Source organism: Nuphar pumila, chromosome 7, assembly GCF_984573655.1.
Source record: "Nuphar pumila chromosome 7, dmNupPumi1.hap1.1, whole genome shotgun sequence".
Taxonomy (NCBI): Eukaryota; Viridiplantae; Streptophyta; class Magnoliopsida; order Nymphaeales; family Nymphaeaceae; genus Nuphar; species Nuphar pumila.
Genome location: NC_143255.1, coordinates 51,566,111 through 51,591,922, shown reverse-complemented (window position 1 = coordinate 51,591,922; position 25,812 = coordinate 51,566,111). Strand labels below are relative to the sequence as shown.

General features: G+C 36.6%; 1 protein-coding gene across 1 annotated transcript; it reads left to right on the top strand.

Annotated features, from left to right (window-relative positions):
- Positions 1 to 25,812, top strand: LOC149832242 (uncharacterized). Its single transcript, XM_090012391.1, has 6 exons — positions 1 to 366; positions 2,778 to 2,873; positions 2,991 to 3,432; positions 3,691 to 3,825; positions 25,138 to 25,188; positions 25,465 to 25,812. The coding sequence occupies exons 2-6, from the start codon at positions 2,841 to 2,843 to the stop codon at positions 25,536 to 25,538; spliced, it is 735 nt and encodes a 244-aa protein (XP_089868517.1). The 5' UTR covers positions 1 to 366; positions 2,778 to 2,840; the 3' UTR covers positions 25,539 to 25,812.

The following is a 25,812-nucleotide window of genomic DNA, read 5'->3' as shown; positions in this document are numbered from 1 at the left end:
AAGATGGAGATCACGCCCATCTCGGGAAATGCCAAGATAGGGGGCTATGTTGGCGATGCATGATGCGGCTACAGTTTGTCAATGATGTAAGGAAGCCAAGCTCCACAGGAGGGCATTTTTTTTATGCAGCGACGTTGGCAGCCACTCATCTCGAAGGAAAAAGCTGTCACAAGGACGAACACAAAGGGACACGAGATACGCCATGTTTGTGCAATTTCCCAGTAGGAGCAGCATGTAAAAGGACGCGACACGGGAGGTGCTTCCCCCGACGGCTTCCTCTCTCCTCCATCGGCTCCCTCTCTCACCACCCCACTGCTTCCGCTCTCCGTTGTTTTCTGCTCCCGGTGTCCTACTCTCCGGCGTTTGGTGAACTCTCTCTCTCTCTCTCTCTCTCTCTCACCGTTGGAGTTACGGTTAGGGTTTGCAAAACCCCTAAAATGGGATTTAGTGATAGGGTTTGTTAAATCCCATTTTTTCATGTATGCTTAGCTTTTAGGGTTTTTTCATTTTAATCACTGTTTTTGCAATTTATTGGGTGAAATGCATGCTAAATCCGAATTTTTGGGTATTCTTAAGGTTTAGGGGTTTAACATATTGATCGCTCTTTTTGCAATTTATTGAATGGAATGCATGCCTAGGGGTTTTGCATTTTAATCCCTATTTTTGCAAATTATTGAATGAATGCATGCTAAATCCTAGTTTTTTTTTTCTGGTATGCATTGTATTTTAGGGCCTAATGATGCTCCAGTTAGAAGATGGAGAAATGGGAAAATATATTAGTTAAAAGAGGTTGGGGTAGGCCTAGGAAGACATGGATGGAGGTGATAGGAAAGGATATGAATGCTTTGAACCTCACAGAGGACATGGCATTGAATAGAAATGATTGGAGGAGAAGGATTCATGTGGAAGACCCAAAATGATTTTCTTTTTTGGTTCATATTGCCGACCCCAATTGTTTTGGGATGAAGGCGTAGTTGTTGTTGTTGTATTTTAATCCCTATTTTTGCAATTTATTGAGTGAATTTATGCTAAATCCTATTTTTTTTGGATAATTCTTTGATTTTAGGGGTTTTGTATTTTAATCCTTATTTTTGAATTCATGCTAAATTGGATTTCTTTTTTTGGGTATGCTCTCATTTTAAAGGTTTTGTATTTCAATTCCTATTTTTGCAATTTATTGAGTGGTTTCATGGTAAATTCTATATTTTTTTGGTATTCTTAGATTTTAAGGGTTTTGTATTTTAATCCCTATTTTTGCAATTTATTAAGTGAATGCATTTTAAATCCTGTGTTTTTGAGGTATGCTTAGATTTTAGGTGTTTTGCAATTTATTAAGCGAATGCATGCTAAATCTGTTTTTTTTAGACTTTGCATAGATTTTAGGGTTCTTGTATTTTAATCTCTATTTTTTCAATTTATTGGGGTTTTGCATTTTAATCTCTATTTTTGCAAAGTATTGAGTGAATGCATGCTAAATTCGATTTTTTGTGGGATATGCTTAGATTTTAGTGTTTTTACATTTTAATCTCTATTTTTTAAATATATTTAGTGAATTAATGCTAAATCCATTTTTTTGGGTATGCCTAGATTTTAGCGGTTTTTCATTTTAATCCCTATTTGTTTGCAATTTATTGAGTGAATACATGCTAAATCTGAATTTCTTTCTTTTTATTCTTAGAATATGATTTTTTATGTTTAGAATAAGAATATTTTTTTTTTATCAAAATACACACATTTTAAACATTTGTGTCCTAGTCAGAGTTACCAGTCGAGGAAGCGGGAGCGGGAAGCGGGAGCGGGAAGCGAGGCACTTTCAAAAATTTAGGAAGCGGGGAAGCGTGGGACCACTTAGAAGAAAATTCCGAACCGTCTCGGAAACGACCTAGGAAGCGAACCGGAAGCGAGGGGAAGCGAAAAAAATGGGGAAGCGAGGGGGAAGCGTGGGGGAAGTGTGGGGGAAGTGTGGGGGAAGCGTGGGGGAAGCGCTTCCCATAAAAGGGAAGCGCGCTTCCCAAAAAAGGGGGACGCTTCCCCTCACGCTTCGGAAGCGCGATGTTTCGCGCTTCCGAAGCGCGCTTCCCCTTTTGCCTAGGCGCTTCTGGTAACTCTGGTCCTAGTTGTCCGTGATGATCATTTTAAACTTTTATGGGATTTATATCCATTTTTTCAAAATTGTATGGATTCAGTATGGTGAAACAGTCATCATTTGATGCAACTCACTGAATTTGAAGAAAATTATGTTCATAGCGATTTTCCCCCTTTATCCTTCTCTTTTTTTGGATTGGTAGAGTATTATTCTGATTGCATGTGGAAGTATGAGTTTTATATGTGTGGATTCATTAATCAAATTTGCAAATTTACATGATCTGATGATATTTCTATCCCTTTTTTTTAAGTTTCTTTGGAAGTTTGATTCTGTTAGATGATTAATTTTCAAGATTTTCCTACTTTTTGTGCTGTATCTCTTTTTGTTTGGAAGTTTTATTTGCTTGATAGTCCTCATTGCATGTTATGTGATGAATGATTACGTTTATAGAATTCTGTGTATCGTTGTTTTCTTAATCTTGATTTAATTCTAATTTTGGTCAAAGAATGGTGATTTTCCCCATGAATCAGATGAGCATGTTGTATCCTCTGTTTCTTGAGATTTTTGGTTTCTGCATTGAACGATGAAAATTTGACTTTTTTTTTTAATTTTGGTGTCATGATGGTTATTTGACTGTATGACTGTTAGTCAAATTTGTCTTAACAGTCACATTTTCTTGTTTGCTTCGTAGTGGAAACAATTATCACAGTTTATTCAAGGAGAAGCTTTCTCACACGGTTCAGAATTGGAAATCATGGACGGTTCTAACGATTTCTCCTTTTGCCAGGCATGTTGAATTAATTTTTCTCATACGGAATTTATTTAATTTATTCACATTTTTCCCATGTAAAAGATTTGCGTAGTTCTGGTGTCACCATCGTCCACATGATTTTCTGTTCTTCAGTTTGATTCAGCAGGTGATCTTGATCAGTTAGAATCACCAAAGCTCATGCCTAACAGTAGCAAAGGGTCTAAAGATATTTTTAAAGATTTCACTGCTTGTTCAGCACTAATGCCACTTAAAGCTACTTCAGATGCAGACATTAACCAATCACGGTCACAAAATGCCAATTTAATAGTTGATGGTTCAGACCAGGCTAGATCTGAGTCATCAGGAGTATCTAGTTCGTTAACTCTGAAAGTAATTGGTACACAACCTCCTAAGACAAAATCAAATGAAGTGAAGGTGGTAAGCGAGCTGGGAACTTCTATTTCTGATCATTTGCAAGTTGATGAAAAACCTGTTGTGAAAAAGAAGCCTGTTCAACGTGCAAAGGTTCCATTTGAGAAAGGGTTCAGCCAAATGGACTGGCTAAAACTTACACGAACACATCCTGACTTAGCAGGTATTTTATGTTCTGAGTTGGCTTGTTGATTGTTGATTTCACTCTTGACCATTTTCCTCAAAAGTATGTCTTCTTTGTTTAGGTAACCTGTTGGCATATCATTGAGGAAATTTTGAAGAGTGCTGAGTTCTAACAGTTTGTGATCTGTTGTTTGTTTTCAAGTTAATTTACCAACTTGCAGAAATCACCCACATTTGATTGTGTATTTAATGTATTATAATCATGTTGGCCATTGTTTTCTTTTAATAACTTGTTCAGATTTAAAGGGACGATCAAACAGGAGACTCATCACTATCGACGAAGTTAAGCAGCACAATAGCGAAGGTTCTATGTGGACAGTTTTAAAAGGCCGTGTATACAACATTTCACCGTACATGAAATATCACCCAGGAGGTGCTTGTCCACATATATTCATTCTTACTGATTTCCTTTTGGTTACTTTATGTTTTTCCATTTTCTTGAGAGAGCTTCTAATTTTACTGAATAATCTGTTGGAGTTTGTCAAAATTCACCAAGCAAAATTTAGTTGCACGAATTTACTGTTCTTTGTCTATATCACATTGTTGAATTTTCTGTATGACCAGAATCCAATTTCTAGATAATTGTTCTGTTTAAGAGTGCAGCTAGCCTTATATCATCCATCATAACAGCATCTTGGGTGCAAAAGTAGGTCATCAATGCTCGCTGTGACAAAACAATTTATCCAGTCACTGGATATGGTTTTGATAAGTGGGTACTTATACAGGGAAACAAGTCATAATGCAAGAAAAATTATGTTCAATTATTTAATATTGCTCAAAAGCCTAGTAGCTTCACATAATTTTAATAAATGAACATTTTCAAACATTTGTTATGAATCGTCCTAGATCAGACCCCGAGAAATTGTTCTGGATCCAGATCCAGATCTGCCCAAGAGACCCAGTTTGACAAGGACTGGAGGACCCCTTTTCCTATTTGGATTTTTTGGTCTTTTACTTCTTTTAGGACTCTTAGGTAGACTATAAATAATTGTTACTATTCTTGATTAATTGTGAATAAAATTAGTGAATTAATTCTTTTTTTATTCTCCCTATTCTTGAGCCCTAGCCCTAGAGGGAACACCTTTTCTCCCTCTTCTCTTCCATGTCTTCCTCAACAACAGCTCACCCAGAGGGATCAATATTCTCTTTGTCCTGATGTTGGCCCTATTTGACTCAGAGCTCGAGAATGAATTTCTCTTTCTCGACTTTTTCCTGCGCCAGAGCCTTTCTGAGGTCGGATTTGTAGAAACTGTTCCTCCTTAGGAGTCAGGTTTCTATCAATGGTATCAAAGCATCACTTATGGGAAACCATATCGACCATCCAGACTACCCTGGTCTACGCAACAATGACCCATGCCCATCTTGTATTCGTTCAGGTTCCTAACATCACGTTGATCGAAACGTCGGAGAGTCTGAAATTCGTTTGAGTGATAGAGAAGCTTAACGAGTCCTTCAAACAATCTTAAGAGAAGCATGGCTCGTTTTGAGAGAACGATGGATGAAGGGTTCGACAATCTTAACTAGTCCCTCCACATCCATCCCGTGAATGATCCGATGGGATGGGGAGGCACCGTCAGTGGAAACCCACCTGACATTTTTCTGTCAGCCAGACCTAGCCGGCTATCACCTGCATGGACAACTGGAATCATCGGTCGCATGGAAGTACAAATGACACCCTGTCTTCACCTGTCGGACAAGGCCTGCCCGACCCTTTCCCCTTTCCCATTCCTTTCTTCGCTTCCCGCATCCCTGTATGGCCTGAGCCTAGCTGCGGAGGAGCCCACCAGCCGGAGGAGCCAGACCGCCGCCGACGCCCCTGCCAGCAATCCCTCTCCCTCTCGGCCTCCTGCCCCACTGTCTTCCCCTTCTCTACAAGCATTGACAACCACCTCTCAGCTCGTGGAGGGCCGTGGGGGGTTGTCTTGCTTGAGATCGTCCGCACCAACTTCTCCCTTGCTCAACGCTCTGCCGCTCTTTGCGCCAACGTCAACAACCATCTCTCCGTCAACTACCTCTCCCTCGCCCTTGCTGCTGCTCCCTCATTCCTTCTGCCTATCGCACGCCGAAGGAAGCCCTACTAGAGACAACCCCTACTGAAAGCATTTGTACCATGTCGAAGGTAGTCCCTATTGCTTTCCCCCTTTCCCTCATTCTCTTATCTCCCTGTATGAAATGCGAGCTACCCCAGCGTCGCTTCATCAGCGCTTCCACCATTGTTCCCAACCTAAGAGGAGGTCCCTCGATGACCCATGCCATCAACTGTCGAGTGAGCACTCGTCGGCCATCACTGGCTGGTGTCCAGACCGCTCGCTGGTCGGAGCCCCTCCCCGAGCCCTACCAGGCCCATCGGGTGGGGTACCTCAGTTACCCACGTCGGGTGGGGTTCTCCCACCCAATGACTCAGGTGGGAGGCTCCTACCCGCCGACTCGGGTGGGCGAGCCAGTTCGATTGAGAACTGATTCGTTCCCCAAACTCAAAGCTGGACCGGATGTGTGGTCCCAGACTTAGTTCAAACGGGTCTGGCCCAGTTTCACCCTCTATGAACTGGTTTCCACAAGCGTGACACCGGTTCGGGGCTGGCTCAAACCGATTTTGACCTGGTTCCTAGGTCCCAAGCCAGTTGCCACTGGTTTTGGACCCGAATCCACCTATCCCTTACTTTAAATTAGTCGAGTTTGGCCCAAAATCCTTCTTGGATCAAATCTAGATCTGTGTTTTGGGTCCTACCTCTAAATGCCCAAACCCATCAAATCTGACCCACAGTGATCCAAGTAACCCAAAACCCTATTTAAAACAAATGAATTCTTACTCAATCCAAAGGACAGTTGCGGCAGCAGTTTCTAGAGAGCTTTCGTCTTGAGGATAAGGCGAGTTTGTGAAGGGTGGATTGTTATGAGCCGTCCCAGATTCGACCTCGAGAAACTGTTCTGGATCCAAATTTGCCCAAGAGACCCGGTCTAACTTTTGGTCTTTTACTTCTTTTAGGACTCTTAGGTAGACTCTATAGATAAGTGTTATTAGTGAATTAATTTTTTTTGTTCTCCTTATTCTTGAGCCCTAGTTCTAGAGGGAACAACTTTTCTCCTTCTCTTGCTGTTGTCCCTATCTGATGCAAGGCCTAGTCAGATTAAGAATAAATTTCTCTTTTTTTCGGTTGTTCCCTGCACCAGAGCTTTTTCGAAACCGGATTTGTAGAAACCGTCCCTCCCTCCCTAGGGGTCGTGTTTCTATCAACGTTGTATAAATTAAAAATGATTTTTGAATGATTACTCTCCAATGTGTTCTTAGTTGGACCTCTTGTTGCATGCTTTGATGGATTCAGGCTTTAGGGCATCGTGGGTTATGGCCAGAAACTAGTCTTCATGTTAGCCTTTTGCTCAAGCTTTTATTCATGGCATGTCTCTTGTAGATATCATGACTGCTCTCTCTGGAATGTTGGCTACAACTTTAAATTTATGGTGCAAGAGTCAAGCTAGAGGTGCATATTTATTGGTCCTTGTTGATGTTGGATCCCTTGCTGCATAGGCATGGTGAAGAACTTTGTTAAGATTTTGTATCTAATATATATATATATATATAAACTGAAATGCCCATTAGGGGTATTTTGGTTATTTCACATTGTTAATAGTGGTCATCTCATTAGGGGCTGGCTCTGTCTTTTTTATTTTTTGTATTTTATTTTTAGTATTCAAACATGTGACTGATGGGACAGATCCAACTAATTGTTGGAGCTGCTCCCAACAGTCACAAATATAAGCATTGAGGGGCGAGCCCAACAGCTAGATGGGCTACCCCCACTCTCCCTCCCTTGTTATAAATAGGGGTTCTCCCCTTGGATCCTCTAATGCTTTTTGAAGCATTTTGTAATACAAAAACATATATTTTTATTCTATTGGCTCTTGTTTGAGTGATGTGCATTGATCCATAAGTGGTCTTTTGTGATTTGATTGTGTTCTCGTAAGCTCATAAAATGCACTCATTTACTTTTGTTCTTATTTCATTATATGATATCAAAGCCTTGGTGCTCTTGGGTTGTAATTCATTCGGAAAGACCCAGAGGAGGCATCACTATGTGAGATCATTGCATTGGGAAGCGCATCATCAAAGTTCTTTTCAACAAAATTCTTGCTACCTTCTCCTTTCTTCTCTTCTCTCTATCTCCCTCTCTCTCTCATTGTAAAAATGGAGGATGAAAGAGAAGTCGTTTTCATTTTCGTGAGACTAAATGATACTAACTATTTGATGTGGGCATCCATAATAAAACAAAATATGGAAAAAAGGTCTATGGGGTTTGGTTGATGGAACCGAAAGCGAGCCTAAACTTATACTCACCAAGATCAAAAATGGAAAGGAAGCGACTCTTCAAGGTGAAGAGATGTCTAAGGCCGTCACCGAATACGAGAAAAAATGAAAAGAACGGAGAATGGGTCATTCCACGATAATTAGATGGCTCATCAATAGTGTTGACCTCAAGAAATGCTCTTGTTTAGCAAAATTTGATTTTGTTAATGATGCATGAAAGTATCTTAAAGATATGTATAACATTAAGGATTATGATGTAATGAAAAGGGGGAGCGGCGGAAGCACCAATAAAGCAAATCACTCTTTAAAAGTGATTCCAAGAGCCAAGAACACAAACACTAAAAGTGTATACAAAAACCCACAAAAGGGAAAAATGACCAACAAGTCATAAGTTGGATATTATTGAAGAAGGAAAAAGAGGGTGAACAACCCTTGCAATACAAGAGGAAAACCTCCTCTATTTATAGAGGAGGGAGCAATGAAGAAGGGACCACAAGGGGCTCCCATGTAGTCGTTGGGAGCCCCAACGGTCATAAATATGACCGTTGGGGCCCCAACGACTACATGTGTGGGGCCCTTGTGGTCTTACAAAAAGGTGAAAATAAAAAAGAAAAAAAGGAAAAGAAAAAAGAAAAAGGAAGAAAAGAAAAATAGAAAAAGGGAAAAGGGGTTATATGAGGATTTACCAAAATACCCCTATCGGGTATTTTGAGAATAAAAAAAGGAAAAAATGTATATATATACATATATGTATATATATACTCATATATATACGTATATATATATATATTTATATATACATAATTTAACACGCCCCCTCAAACTTTACGGGGAGAAGACCGAAAGTTTGCCAAGAAGAAACATAAACGTGGAGTTGGGAGCGCTTTGGTGAAGAAGTCAGCCAATTGATATTCTGAAGTGACGTATGGTAAGGTGATAGTTCCTCTGAGGTATTCATCTCGAACGTAGTGACAATCCATCTCGATATGCTTGGTCCGTTCGTGAAACGTATGGTTGCTTGCAATATAGATCGCACTTTTGTTATCACAGCAGAGCTTGGTGGATGAGGAAATGAGGACACCCATGTCACTAAGGAATGCTCTGAGCCACACGATTTTCATTGTTGTCATTGCCATAGCTCGATATTCAGCTTCAGTGGATGATAGCGAGACCTTTTGCTGCTTCTTGCATCTCCACGAGATGAGAGATTCACATAAAAAAATGCAAAGACCAGTAGTTGAGATACGATCATTGGGATTTCCTCCCCAGTCAGCATCAGTAAAAACAGTTAATTCAAGAGATGAGGAAGATGATAAGAAGAGTCCCTTGGAGATGGTATTTTTAATGTATCACACAATTCTCATTAAAGCCGCCATATGAACTGTAGTAGGTGCATGCTGAAACTGGCTTGCAGCATGAACTGCATGAGCTATGTCTGGACGGGTGATGGATAAGTAGGTGAGAGATCCAATTAATTGACGATAGGGAGTTGGATCCTCAAGAAGAACACCATCCTCAAGTCTCAGTTTTGCATTGATAACTTCGGGAGTCTCAACTTTCTTTTCATCAGATATTCTAGATTTGGTACAAATGTCTGCTGCCAATTTCATCTGAGATAAAATGTATCCTCGCGGGGAGTAAGCTACTTCAATTTCTAAAAAATATCTCAAGAATCCAAGGTCAGACATATCAAAGGTTTCTTTTAACATAGACTTCACATCATTTACCCCCTTTTTGTCATCCCCAGTGATGATCATATCATCAACATATAACAGAAGAATAACAATGAAATTACCTGTTTTCTTAACAAAAAGAGCAGTGTCGGTATAGCAAGAAGTAAATCCTAAATTGATTAATACATTACTAAACTTATCATACCAAGCTTTAGGAGCTTGCTTAAGTCCATATAAGGTCTTTTTTAATTTCAAAATTTTACCATTTAAATGCATACCCGGAGGTGGTTCCATGTAAACTTCTTCATTTAAATTTCTATTTAAAAAGGCATTTTTGACATCTAGTTGAAAAATTGGCCATTTTTTAGCAGAGGCTATTGCAATAAGAGCTCAAACACTAGTCATTCGAGCAACAGGGGCAAATGTTTCATCATAATCTATCCCATACTCTTGGGCATATCCCTTGGCCACTAACCTTACCTTATATCTTTCTAAAGATCCATCGCACTTAGTTTTAACTTTAAAAACCCATCGGCATCCAATGAGTTTCTTGCCATTGGGTGGATCAACAATTTCCCAAGTTTGAGCCCTCTTAAGTGCATTAAGTTCCAGTTCTATTGCTTCATTCCAATGAGCATATTGTTTAGCATCATTATAATGAGTTGGCTCATGAATTGAGTGAAGAGCAAGCAGACATTGTGATCATCGCAAAATTTTTCCTCTCTTGTAGTTTCTCTCTTCCTTCTCTTTTCCTTTCCAACCTCTATTTTCCTCTTTTTTGAAGGGAGAAAAATAAAAGAAAGAAAAAGAAGAGAGAAGAGAAAAGAAAAGAAAAGAGAAGAGTAACTCTTTCGCGGGGTCTTACTTGACCTTAATTTGAAAATATTTAGCAAATAACTCACCTCCGTTTTGAAAATATTTGCGGGAAAATGGAGAAATGGGATTCGCTCGTCGGTACGAGGTTCGACCGTTCCTGGCGCCTTTACCTGGGGTAATCGAACCAAGGATCGAATCTATGCCTTTTGCTTTGCCTAAATATTATCTAAGAATTTATCCTAAGTCTAAAATGCACAAAGAATCATGCTTGTGCAATGCAAGGATGTATGCTCTTTTGGGAAAATGTTTTGAAAATCTCCAAGTTTTCTGAGACAGACTTGATAATAGAATGAAGAAATGATTTCTGAATGATTGAATCTAACTTAGAATTTGAGATAGATCAGAAAAGATATATGAAGTTCTAAGTCTTTGAAATAATGAGAGTTGGAAGAATAAATTTTGATTTTGAGAAAGAATGATTTAAAACTGAGGTAAAAGGAAAAAGAATGAATTTTCAAAGTCAGAAATTGACTTTGATTTTGAATTTTGAACCTGGTTTTAAGAGAAGGAGATGAAATTTGAAGTGATATTGAATTATAGATTTAAAGTTTTGAAATTAGGATGGATTTGAGAAATCCAAATGGTATTTAAAATTTGAAATGGATTTAGAAAGTTTAGATGAGATCTGAAAAATGGAATTGGATTTGAAATATAGAATTGGGAATGGAATTGGATTCTCAATCGTGAATGGAATTGGATTCTCAATCGTGAATAGAATTGGATCTGGAATCCAAGATGGGATTAGATTCTGAATCCTAAAATGGACTTTGGATCTTAAAATGGGTTTAGGATCTGAAATATGATATCCAAGATAGAGTTGAACTCTGGATCCTAAGAGGGATTTTGGATCTGAAGTCTGAGATCCAAAGTAGAACTGAGTTCTGGATCCTAAAATGGAGTTGGATCTGAAGTCTGAGATCCAATGTAGAATTGGATTCCGGATTCTAAAATGGAGTGGATCTGAAGTCTAAGATCCAAGATGAAATTGGATTCTGGATCCTAAAATAGATTTGGATCTGAAGTCTAAGATCCAAAGTAGAATTGGGTTCTGGATCCTAAAATGGAATTGGGTCTGAGGTCTGAGATCCAAAATAGAGTTGGACTCTTGACCCTAAGATGGATTTTTGGATCTTAAGTCTGAGATAAAAAAAAGTGGAGATTGTACTTGGAAATCTGGATCCTAGTTGAGATTAAGATCTAACTTTGGATTCTGAAAATAAAAAAAAATGGGGACTTTTGAAGATGGATCTGGATTTTGAAAACTTAGATTTAAATTTAAAACTTTAGAAAAAGACTTGAATTTGGAATCAATCTCAAAGCTTGGATTTTGAAGATAAGAAAATAAAACTTGATTTTGAATTTGAAATCAGAAGATGAATCAGAGGTTTCAAAGTTAAATTGAACTTTGAAAATGAAATTTTGAGATATTGAATTGAATTTGGATTTGATTTTGAATCTTGACAGTGAATTCAGAATTTGATTTGAAAATTGAATTTTGAGTATACAACTGAATTTAAAAGTTAAATTGGACTTTGAAATTGAATTTTTGAATCTTGAAATGAGATAGAATTGAATTTGAATCTATAAATAAGATTTGATCTGAGAAATGAAGAAAAAGAATCACTTGGAATTTTAAAAAAGAAAAATTGAAAATATGATGCAATTCTATCGTAAATGATGAATAAATTGGAATAATTTTGAAATTAGATTTTGAAAAGCTATTTCATTCTTTAAATGAATTAAGAATGAGATTGAAGATATAATACATCCCTGACTATGGTCATTGAATGTATTATATAATAACCACATTTAAATTCAAGTGAAGAATAAAATACATTTTTGGTGCTTTTATAGAGTTTAAAATGAAATTAACTCTCAATATACCTTGACTATGGCCATTGGTATATATATTGAATTAATTTTAAATTAAACTCTGATAAAAGAAGAAAATATTTGAAGAAAATATGATGAATTTTGAAAAGGATCCAGTGTGGATTCAGTGTTATTTTATAAAAGATAAAAATCCTAAGTCTTGTTTACATCCTGGCTATGGCCATTGATGTAAATTATCAACTTAGGATTAATTACCTCTTACGAAATGGTGCACGTGCCATTTGTGTTCCCATTCGTGAATTTTGGAAAATAAAGATAAAAAACATGAAAACGAGCAATTTATGATATTTACAATGCTCATTCATTCTATCTAAAAGCTGGAAATGTAAATTCTCATTAAGTCTTAACTTATTACAACATATAAAATTGAATTTACAATTCCAAGTAATGAGATTTTCCACATATTCCCTGCAAAACATTTGTTTAGTAAAAAGAGAAGAAAAATTGCACATATCACATAGATATTAATGGTAACGTGCTCATGTGCCAAGATATACGTGATGGAAAGATTAGAAATGATATATGTCTATATGCATATAAACAGGCATACATATATATATATATATGTATATATATATATATATATATATATATATATATATATATATATATGTATATAGGTGGAATGGTAAATGTGAAGGGACTGTGGTGTTACTGGAGGGTATGAAGAATCGGTGGATGTTGGGGTGTTGTGAGTTAGTGAAGATGAGATTGAAGATGTGCTGGGAAAGGGAGGATATTGCTGTAAGAAGGTGACAACAGTGTCATGTTATAAGGAGATGTGTCATTTGCAGTAAAGTGCAGGTGGAGGTAAGATGTAGGAAGCTAGAAAGATGATAGTAGGTGCTATGAGTGATGCAGCTGAATGTGATTTGATGGTAGGCTGCAGGGGCTAACAGGGGATGATATGAAGCACACTGAAGAGGTACAACATGGCTGGCTGATAGTATGTAGGGAAATGTTGCTGTAGCTACTACAAAGAGGTGCAACAGGCTGGATGTAACCGATGAGGCAAAGGTAAGGCTGGGTTATAAGAGATGCCGTGGGGATGTGGACAGCTACTTATAGATGGCTGTAACAGGTGACAGGAAGTGAATATGTGGAGTTAGGTATGACTCAACAGATGCAGTACATGGTATTTGTAAGGGCTGAATATTACATGGTATTTGTAAGGGCTGAATATTGAATGACATTAGGTGGGATATGCTGCTGAAGTGATATATGGTATGGCAACAACTACAAAGTTCGGGTATGAGATATTAGCAGGTAAGGATGGCCCTGAGTGGTTAGTGACAATAGAAGATATATAGTGCCTAGAGACTTAGTGGTAATGCACAGGAGCTACAATGAGGGACGTGAATGAGTGGGACAATATACAACATATAGTGCTGTGTGTAGGCTATGAGATGGGAGGACAAAGAAAGACCGAGATATAATATAATATACAGACGATTTCCAATATCACTGAATATGAATGCAAAAATGTACAGAAAAAAAAAATGCTTCAAGTATGTTGTACAGTGATGCAGCTGAATAGTGGTTTTTGCAGGGATTGAATAACTGAGTATCCTATGGGATGACAGAAAATGTGGAGGAGGGGTGCTTTAAAAAACTCACGTATTAGCTCAAGAGCAACACCTCAAAATTTCTGTGGTTAGTGACAAGGTATCATCACCTACACACAAAGTACTGCTTGTACAGCCACCTCTAATCAATTTATGACACAGGTGCCTCAGAGAATTTTCTAACTCAGATTATTGATCCTTCTCTACTCTTAAGAAACTCCAGTTCCACCAGAAAATTTCTTGCTCAAACAGCTACTCAAGATCACTTCAGAGTCACGGGGAATCCTATACCAGAATAAAACATCCTTACCATTATAGCAGCCGGCATCTCAATATAAAATTCATAGTTGTATAGCAGAAATATGATAGGGGCGGATGTTGGATGGATTAGGTAGCAGTAGCTGTGATGTAGGGGATAAATAACCTAAGAGATATGAATTTTTATCAGGACCAAAACGAGTCCCAGACGTGAATGAATGATTATGACACATGATGAAGTTCTGATTTAGTCGAACCATAGCAGATTCCATCATAGTTTCAGCAGCTTAACTCCTATTAGCCAGTGAACCAAGTTTGTAATATGAGAAAAAGAAATTAAATGGCTTTCATAAATTCACGTAAGCACAAAGATACATGGGCAACATGATCTTATCAAGATAATCCATACTGTAAGCCGATTGGAGTTTTAAATTTGGCTCACCAAGAGATAAAAATCTCACCATGGATCAGTCTCGATTGATCAATTTAAGGTCTATTACAGCATTTCAGCAGAACCACCTGGGAGAATTTAGCCCACCCAGAGGTAAATAAAATCTGCAGATGGAAATCTTAGGTTGATACAGAGGGAGCTATGTATTTGAAGATGAAATGGATGTATCTAATTATGCTTGATCAAGATAGAAAATATAAGGACCTACGGACAGTGTGATAATGATCTATTTGAATCAAAAGGTAAGCATTCAGAGATAACATCTCTAAATGCTATCTCTAAGTGAAGGACATACCTTAATTATAAGCCGCAGAACCAGGAAGACGGGTTGCTGCATCATGCTATCTTGGAAGCATACACCCCTCAAAAATAAAAACACACGATAACAATCCAAAAATTGTATGCATTACACGCATTATACAGTGTGAAAAGTTGAAACCACACAGGACTTGAGATCTTCCTGTACTGTTACCATTATACGCAACAAATTCCATTATACGCAACAAATTTGATAGGATAAAGCAACAAATTCCAGACGCTCATCATCAACTTACCATTATACGCAGAAGCTAAATCTTACAGGAGATGGAAACTTCATCATATTAGAGTTTCAAACTAAGGTTATACGATAATAAATAATAAAAAAAAGGATGCCTAACAAATGTCGCTGCTGTATCATCCAGCACAGGCGCGCTCTGATTATTGCGGGATTGAATCAAATCCTGGTATATGAGAAATGCAGCAGACGACTAACTTGCAGAACCTAAATCATAAAATCTCAAACATATCGGTGAGAATGAGGTCAATAATGAGATGCTGGATCAAATCAAAAGTGAATAAAATGGATTGGATATAATGCTGTAAACTGGATGCAAGCAAACACCTATGAATGAAGTATATTACGGAAAGAAAAAGTGCGGAATCATTGGATCTAACATGTAATGGCATAAACGAGTATTTGAAGTAAAAAAAAAATCAGAAACGAATGGTAAAGAAGATGATGGAAATGGAAAATTGATATCATCAGTAGAACATTAAGGTCAAAAAGCAATGGAAACAGGAATACGAAAACCAAAGAAAATTTGTAAATGGAAAAGTCCAAGGAAATGGAAATCAAATGTAGGAATGAAGACATTCCATTAATCTTGCACTGTGTAGATCGGTTTTACCATCAGCAAACCGACACTACGGAGGTGTTTCATCAGGAGAAAAAAATAAAATAAAAGGGGAAGTAAGGAAGTCATAAACTACAGGAGATGAAATGGGAACTCGACAATCATAAAAAGAATCAAAACTGAAAGGGGAAAAATAAAATAAACTTATATATAAATTGACATTCATGATCTAGATGAATCGGCGATGCCATTGCGAGGCATCGTCGATCATCAGTATGTAAGAAAAGATAAAAGAAAATCCAGTGTAAACTTTATACAGGGATAAACACCAGAAATGATTTATGCCGATACAGAAACATAGATAATAAAGATGAAAATAAAGGGAAAAGAACCCCAAAAACAAGCGTTAAAATTTTATGAGGATCAGGAGATACCAGGGGTAGGTGAAGAATTCTTCCTTGATTGCAGAAGCTCTGAAGGAAGGAGGGAGGAAGTAGGGAGGAGAAAGGGGTGAAGAGATGATCGATGCTGGCTGATGGTGAATGCTCGATGGAATCCTTCAGAAGAGCTCCCCCCTTGAAGAGGCTTGGATGCCTCGTTCTTAAAGAAAATCGAAGGCTCGGTGGTTGAAGATGGAAGGTGAAAAAGGGAGATTCCAAGGAGGTTTGTTTGAGATCAACGGTGGTGAATGAAAGGAAAAAAAATGCGCGGGAGCAAGCCGTTCGCCCTTTCCCTCTTTTCCAAAAAGAGGGTTCATTTTTTAAAGATTTTTGTAAAATGGTTCAAGATGAGGTTTTCGGCAAAATCTTCAAAAACCACTTATTTTTCTCGTAGTTTTTCCAAATTTTTTGTTTTTTTTTGCGTTATTTTTTCATTTTTTGTATTTTTGGAAAAAAGATCTAAGATCTTACAGGAAAACAAAGATTAAACACTAAATTTTTGTATTTTTCTGAGAAATATTTACAAAAGTGTTTTTCTGAGAATTTCAGGCCATTTTGGGGAAATTTCTTCAGAAGAATGGGTTTGGATCTAGGTTTTGAGAAAATGTTCGAGTTTTGAAACTCGAATCGAGAAATACAACGTGATGGATCCAAACGGATGCCGGATGGACTGTCCGAGGTATTTAAAAATTATTTTTGGTATTTTCTGTAATTTTAATTTAAAAGTTGGACAACGAGACTCAGATTTGAATCTGGACAATGGATCCGGATCCGAAATCAAGTTAAACATATAAAATGAATTTAATTTCAGTAAAACTTGAGAAATGAACTGGAATTTAGATTTAAAAGTGAGTCAATTGCTCAGAAAATGAAATCAGGGGCAAAAAGGGAATATTTAAAAGATTTTGAAAAATTTGGGGTGTTTACAGACATTCCCGAAAATTTGGAGAAAAAGAGTCATAAGATACAAATCTATTTGGTATTTTTGAAATACGATTTGATCTTCTTTGAGAGGTTTCTTCAGTTAACTCATTTGAGAGAATTTTTCAAGCGCACAAGGAGGATTACTTGCATTTCTTCTAGAGTAGACTTGTATTTGCCTTTGTACATTTTCTTGTAAATTTTGGTCATCATTTGGAGGTTCAAAAAAGTCGTCTATGAGCGATTCACTAGATTCAACATTATCATCAATGACCTTTTCTTGAGGCAATAAGTCAAATAAAAAGGAATAATCTATATCTTTTGGTTTATGCGAAAAACCATTTTCTTCTTCTAAGAATATAACATCTTTTGAGATATAAAGTTTATTATTTGATATGTCAAAGCATCGATAACCTTTTTGTTTTTCGCCATATCCTAAGAAAATGCATTCAATAGCTCTAGAAGAGAATTTATCATTTTTGTGAGTTAAAACAAAGCATTTACATCCGAAAATTCTTAGCCTTTTATAATCGGGAGACATATTGTAAAGTTTCTCAAATGGAGAAAGATTTTTTAAAGAAGATGAAGGAGTTCTATTGATAAAATACGTTGAGGTTAGAACCGCTTCGGCCCAAAAAGATTTTGGAATATTTTTTGAGATTAATAAGGTTCTTGTGGTTTCTATTATGTGTCTATGCTTTCTTTCCGCAAGACCATTTTGTTGCGGAGTGTTTGGACAAGAACGTTGATGGCAAATTCCGTTTTCTTTTAAATAGTTTTGAAATTCATTGGACATGTATTCACCTCCCGAGTCGGACCTAAGAATTGATAGGTTTCCCAAAAATTGATTTTTAACCATCGCATGGAATTCTTTAAAGGAGAAAACTTCGGATTTGCGACTTAAGAAGTAAATCCATGTAAATCGAGTGAAGTCATCAATAAAGACCACATAGTACGAGAATCCTCCTTTGGACAAAATAGGGGAAGGTCCCCATACATCGGAATGAACAAGTTCAAAAGGCCGAGTGGTGAAATAATTTCTTTGAGGAAATGGAGTAGCTTTAAATTTCCCAAAAATGCAATCTTTACAAGTCATGTGATTGTCTTTACAAGTATTGTTCAAAAAAGGAAAAAGAGACATTTTTATAAAATTTGGATGACCAAGTCTCTCATGCCAAATTCCAATACTTTTGTCCTTTACAAGATTGCAAGAAAACTTAGATGGAAGAGTCAAAAACTCCATAAAATAGAGATCACCCCTTCTATGGCCTTGCCCAATCAGCTTCCTTGACTGGAGATCCTGCACGGTGCAATCTTTAGGTGAGAAAGAGACTTGGCATCCATGATCGGTGATTTGGGAAACGGAAAAAAGATTTAGATTAATTTTTGGAACGACTCTTTAGGAACAAAGAAGGTTTGAGAAGTTTTAAAATAAAGTGTTCCAATACTTTCAATTTTTAAAGATGTCCCATCGGCCGTTGAAACATAAGAAGATATGGGTTCGGAAAAAACATTAGAAAGCGAGTTTTTATGAGATGTCATGTGAAAAGAAGCACCAGAGTCTAGTATCCACGTACCTGGAGGTGATGAAGAGTAGGCGATGGCGGCTTCGGATGTTGAAGATGAAGAAGTCTTGAGAAGATGTTGGAGAACTTCGGAGATATGATTAAGAGTTTTTTTGATATCTCCCTCTTTGACACTTTCTTTCTTTGGAGAATTTTCTCCAACCGTGGCCACTTTTCCTTTAAGCTTTAGGCAAACCGGTTTAATGTGACCCGGTTCATTGCAATAGTGGCAAATCACTCCCTTTCTATATCCATTATTTTTGTTAAAGTGGGGAGGTCTATATGCTTTTACATTTGATCCGGGCCTAGAAACGGCCAAAACTTCATCACTCTTGATACTTAGGCCAAGTCGAGTTTCTTCTTGGCATACTTCGGCAAGGACGTTTTCAATGGGTAAGGCTTTACTTCTATGGAGAAGAGATGCCCTAACTTGTTCATATTCCAGTCGTAGACCATGAAGAAATTGGAAGAAGTGCTTCTTTTCAATTTGTTCTCTTCTTAACTCAATATCTTCCGAAGCCACCCATTTAGGCTCAAGAAGAACAAGCTCATCCCAAAGAGGGGTTAGAGAGCTAAAGTAGTCACGGACACTCATATCCGCTTGTTTAGTGAAACAAATTTTCTCTTGACAAAAAAATTGTCTAGCAAGATCCTTTTGGGTATACATACCCTTAAGGAAGAACCAAGCCTCATTGGCTCTTCTAAATTTTGCAATATTTGCACAATTTTTGAGGTCCACATTATTCATAAACCATGCCAAAATCTTGGCATGATTACTTTCCCAATCCTCAATTTTGGATTGATGATCATTTATAGCTTTGATGCGTTCATCGCCATCTAAAGCTTTTTCAACATCATTTTCAATTTTAGTGAGAACAAGAGAGGGTTCGGGAGTAGTTCCCATAACAAAACCCCAAAGTTTCTTACCTCTTAGATGATTTTCCATAGCGTAGGCCCACGTAAGATAATTGGATCCATTGAGCTTGAAAGAAAGCTCAACTTTAGAATCACGTTCCATTGGAGCCGAAAGATCTTTTTTTCTTCTTCAAAAGCTTGAGAGGCACACATCCCAAGGCACCAAAAAAGGTAGAAGCCGGATCACCAACCTTGCTCTGATACCATGTAATGAAAATGGAGAGCGGCGGAAGCACCAATAAAGCAAATCACTCTTTAAAAGTGATTCCAAGAGCCAAGAACACAAACACTAAAAGTGTATACAAAAACCCACAAAAGGGAAAAATGACCAACAAGTCATAAGTTGGATATTATTGAAGAAGGAAAAAGAGAGTGAACAACCCTTGCAATACAAGAGGAAAACCTCCTCTATTTATAGAGGAGGGAGAAATGAAGAAGGGACCACAAGGGGCTCCCATGTAGTCATTGGGAGCCCCAACGGTCATAAATATGACCGTTGGGGCCCCAACGACTACATGTGTGGGGCCCTTGTGGTCTTACAAAAAGGTGAAAATAAAAAAGAAAAAAAGGAAAAGAAGAAAGGAAGAAAAGAAAAATAGAAAAAGGGAAAAGGGGTTACATGGGGATTTACCAAAATACCCCTATCGGGTATTTTGAGAATAAAAAAAAAGGAAAAAATGTATATATATACATATATGTATATATATACTTATATATATACGTATGTATATATATAAGTATATGTATATATATATTTATATATACATAATTTAACATATGACCCAAGGAAAGATAAGCATCAGGGAATATTACAATGCTCTCTCTCTTCTTTGGGATGAATTGACTCTCCTAGAGCCAAAGTGCCATTCTGCTCAAGATGTAGAACTATGTGAAAATCAAATTAGAACGAAGCATTTCTACCAATTTGTTAATGGGCTTAGACCTGAATTTGAAGATACCAAATTGCCCTTCTTTATAGAGGGGGTGTACCTACCATAGTTGAAACACTTGAAAAATTAACTATGAAGGAAAATAGGTCGAAAGACCCTCATCTTCTAAAGAGGAAGAATCCATGCTTGCTATATCAAGGCCCGAAAATCACACAAGACCTTATAAGCTCCCTTCACTTTGGAAGAAGTAATGAAAATGAAAGAAATTTCAATGATTATGAAAGGAGCTAAAACGATAAAAGAGACGACCATAAATACAAGAAGAGTGACAAATTAATATGCTATCATTGCTATGAGTCGGGTCATATCAAACCCTTTTGTCCTAAAATAATGAGAGAAGATCAAAGAGATGATAAGAAGGTGGTTTCGATGGGACCATCGCTTGAAGGAAATGGTGTAGATGACTCTAAAAGCATCAATTTATTATCTTTGGCACAACTCATGGAGTTGCTACAACAAATGTTCATGAATCAAGCTTCTTCTCTCTCGAGCACGACCGTATCCACATGCTTTGACCTCGGTAAAACTTTTTGGATTCTTGATTCCGGTGCTTCTTTTCGTATGACTCTAAATGAGTTCACACTATCTGAATGCCGTATTAACCTAAATGTTTCTTATGTTTCAATTATCGCTGAAACTTTTTTAAAAATCAAAAGTTTTTGGACTTTACAAAAACATCAAACTTTTTTTGTAGCTAATATTAGATTAGTACCAAAATTAAATTTGAACCTTTTATCCGTTTCCCAAATTGCGGAGCATGGATGCAAAATCTTATTTTTATCCAATGATTGTTTGATACAGGATCTCCAGTTTAGGAAGCCGATTGGGTGAGGCCATAAAAGAGATCTCTATGTTATGAACAATCTTGAATTATCAAAACATACTTTTTTGTAATTTTGTGAAAAAGAAAGATATAGAAAATTGACACAGGAGACTAGGACACACTAGTGTGTCAAAATTATATTTGTTTCTATTTCTCATAAATTATAAAGAAAAATATTTTGTTTGTGAAGATTGCATTCTTAGTAAAATAAAATCTTTACCTTTTGGGCTTAATCACTTTATATAAAAAAAACCATTTGAATAGGTACATTTGGATAAATGGGGATTAACTCCGGTTATATCCAGAAGAGGAGTATCTTATTATGTTATTTTTGTGGATGATTATATTAGACAAGGATATATTTTTCTTAAAATACAAATCCGAAGTATTTGATTGTTTTCAAAAATTTTATTGTTATACAAAGACTCAATTTAAAACCAATATTAAAATCTTTAGGACCGATTCTGGAGGAGAATTTGTATCGAAGGACTTCAAAAACTATCTTGACTTACATGTGATTATTCACCAAAAATCATGCCCTTCTCGACAAAATTGACTAGACGAAAGGAATCATAGACATATTGTTGAGACTACTAGAACACTTTTTACATGAAGAAATGATCAATTTTTTTTAGGTCGAAGCCGCTCTTACATTGATTTATTTGATAAATAGAATGTCGTAAAAAACAATAAAAAACATTTCTCCTATTGAAAAATTATTTAAAACATCTCCCGATTATAAAAGGTTGAGTCTTTGGTTGTAATACTTTGTCCTTACCGACAAAAATGACAAACTTTTTGCAAAAGTTATTCCTTGTGTTTTCTTAAGCTATGCCAAAAATAAAAAAGGATATAGATGTTAAGAAGTTAAAGTGAACAAGCTATGTGTCTTAAGAAATGTCATTTTTCTTGACAACAAAAATGGATTTAGTAAAGATAAAATCCAAGAGCATTGTGACTATTCATTTCTTTTTGACATTGCTAATGATCATGTGAGTTGTGATGACATTCATGATGTGCATGAGAGTGACAATGAGGGACTCATAATGCACATGAGAATGAAAATAAGGGTCTTGATAATATAGACCAACCTCATAGTGAAATTCAAATCTATAATCGACGTATCGAAGACCATCTTCCATGTGCTTTAAAAAGCTATTCTCAAAATCAAGATATAGATTCTTCTAGTGTTAAAAGATTCATGAGAATTTCAAAGGCTCCTAGTAGATTTGTATCCTATGATTCCTTTGAACCTAAATATGAAGCATGTCTGATGGCTATACTCACACGTAGAACTCTCATTTTATCGTGATGGTAAAAATCATCAAAATTGAATTAGAGCAATGAATGATGAATTGAAAGCTTTAGAAAAGGCAAAAACTTGAAAAATTTAAACATTACCTAAAGGGAAAAAGAATGTAGATGGGTCTATAAGATTAAAATTAAAAATAATGGGATATTAGAAGGATATATAAAGACAGACTAGTAGCCAAAGGATATAGTTAAGAATATGAAATAAATTATGATGAGACATTTGCTTCAGTCGCTCGAATGACTACTGTTAGAACTCTTATTTTTATAATATCAATTAAAAAATGACCCATTTAAATATATATAAAAAATGCCTTTTTGAATGGTAATTTCAATAAGGAAGTTTACATGGATCCTCCACTAGGATTAAGTTTAGCACATGAAAAATTCTTCGGTTACGAAAAGCTTTATATGGTCTAAAACAAGTCCCAAGGCTTGGTATGATCGATTAAGTAGTGTGATGACACAACTTGGTTTTAAATCCGGTTATATTGTTTGTTAGGTCTTTTAATGCAGAAATAAAGATATTACTTCTCTATCTTGATGATATGATTATCATTGGATGTGATAAGCAGGGAGTTAGCTATATCAAAGATGCGCTTAAAGCTAACTTTGATATGACAGACCTTGGTTTTTTACAATACTTTCTTGGAATAAAAGTGACTTACTCACCTCATGGTTACTTGTTGTCGTAAACTAAGTATACAACAGAGATCATCGAACAATCATGACTCTCAGATGAAAAACGGGTTGATACTCTAGAAGTCATAAATGCAAAGATGAAGAAAGATGATGGAGAACCTCTGAATGATCCAATTCTGTATAGACAAATGATTAGAGCTTTATCTTATATCTCTATTACTCGTCTTGATATTTTTTTGTTGCCATTCATTCTTTTAGTCAATTTTAGCATACTCCCACTACAATACATATGAGTGTTGTAATGAAGATTATTAGATATATTAGAAATTCTATTAATTATGGGTTATATCTTTCACCCTCTTCATCGTTAGAAGTTATTGCATATTCTGATTCTGATTGAGGAGGGGATGTGAATGATAGACGCTTAACTATTGGTTCCTGTGTTTTTGTAGGTAATTATTTAATTTCATAAAAATGCAAGAAGCAACAGAAGGTGTCACTCTCTTCCACTGAAGCAGAGTATCGTGCCATGATGACAACTACCTCTGAATTAGTATGGTTGAAACAATTGTTAGAAGATTTGGGAGTTCACATTACAAAACCTTCGAGAGTATGTTGTGACAACAAGAGCACAATATACATTGCAAGCAATCATACATTCTATGAAAAGGCCAAACACATTAAAATGAATTGCCATTACGTTCGCGAGGAATTTTTAAAGAAGACCTTCACGTTGCCATATAAATCATCTGAGTATCAACTAGCGGACTTCTTTAGTAAAGCACTCCCTTCACCTAGATTTCACTTCCTACTTGGGAAACTCTTGATTGTTACTTCGTGAGTTTGAGGGAGGTGTTAAGATTGTGCGTTTATATATATATATATATATATATATATATATATATATATATATATATATATATATATATATATATATATATATATATAAACCGAAATACCCACCATGAGTATTTCGGTCATTTCACATTGTAATAGTGGTCAACCCATTAGGGGCTGACTTTGTCTTTTTTATTTTTTGTATTTTATTTTTAGTATTCAAACATGTGATTGATGGGACAACTCCAACTAGTTGTTGGAGCTGCTCCCAACGTGTGACCGTTGGGGGCGAGCCCAACAGCTAGTTGGGCTGCCCCCACTCTCCCTCTCTTGTTATAAATAGGGTTCTCTCCTTGTATCCTCTAATGCTTTCTCAATCATTTTGTAATACAGAAGCATGTATTTTTATTGTCTTGGCCCTTGTGTGGGTGATGTGCATTGACCCGTAAGTGGTCTTTTGTGATTTGGTTGTGTTCTTGTAAGCTCATAAGAGGCACTCATTTGCTTTTGTTCTTATTTCATTTCAAACGTATGGCATGGACATGATTTAAATGGACAACTAGGGAAGACCAATATGAGAGGGGCCTCTTGTGATGAAGTTCAAAACTAGTTAATCATATGATTGCATGAAGGTAAAGAATTAAAGTGAACTAATAAAATATATTCGTTCCAGAAATGGAATTACAGGAAAAATATGTTGATGTCAAAGTTTTACAATTTTTACCTAGAGTGGTGGTATAACCTTTTTGTCCTTGTCATTCATCTCAGAAAGTTTTGTTTTATAATCAGGTTTGCATGGACTTATGGGGAATTCAACTGTATGGGATAGTTTTCTGATCCATTTATAAACTAATGACGATGTGTTGGAAGGCATGATAGCAAGTTAGCAACCTTACCTTTCAGGCTTTTGATTGTGCCTTATATCATGTCGATCTGCCATTCTTTGATAATATGATCCGTACTGCCATTCTTGAATACCTTGTGAATATGTGACAATCTGCTCCTTAGCTTTGGATCTGTCATGATCTCTCCATAGTGCCCCTATATCTTGTAGAATCTTGGATATCAATGATGTTTTAGTAACTGCCGGCATCGATCATTTTATAATATGGTTAAGGAGTTGATCAATTGATTTGGTTGCTCACAGGTGCGGATATGTTGATGAAAGCTGCAGGAAGAGACTGCACCTCTTTATTCAGTATCCTTTATGTAGATTTTTTTTATTCAAATTCAAAAGCTGCGATCTGAGATGGGGGCCTGGAGGTGTTGAAGGTTTGAATTTTTATATGGCTAAGTATTGCCCAAGTCTACTTTGAACAGCCATCAATGATTTTGCTGCTCAACATCAGCTCTGATTGCTTGAATTATACTAAACTTTCACCAACACCTCTATTGTCACCAACTCCTGGTGTATGATTCTTTTTCCTCCCTTTGAAAGAGTGTGATCTGTATCACGTTTCTTTTACTCTGGTAGATAAATATCATGCTTGGGTGAATGCTGACTTTTTATTGGAGAAGTGCTTGGTGGGTTTCTTGGATGTTAGCTGACAATGCTGGTCATGCAAAGCTAGTTTTGGTACACCCACAGCTGGGGTCATCCATGAAAGACACATTGTTGATCAACCCCAAACAGGAGTTTATTATCAAATAAGATGCATTATTACTGGAACCATTGAACCCATGAATCCTCATCTTACAAGAGGTTAATTACAGAATATCAATAATGTCCCTTCAAATATAGGGATCTTTACCTTTGACATATTTGTGTATTAGAATGGAATTTGTAAGTACTTTATTTGTCTAATTGTAAGACACTTCTTTA

What these genes read in the sequence shown, in the direction of transcription:
- LOC149832242 (XM_090012391.1), top strand. Translation starts at nt 2,841, where the DNA reads ATGGACGGTTCTAACGATTTCTCCTTTTGCCAG. An exon ending in ACGATTTCTCCTTTTGCCAG is followed by an intron (nt 2,874 to 2,990) that starts GCATGTTGAATT and finishes TCTGTTCTTCAG; the next exon opens with TTTGATTCAGCAGGTGATCT. An exon ending in CATGAAATATCACCCAGGAG is followed by an intron (nt 3,826 to 25,137) that starts GTGCTTGTCCAC and finishes GGTTGCTCACAG; the next exon opens with GTGCGGATATGTTGATGAAA.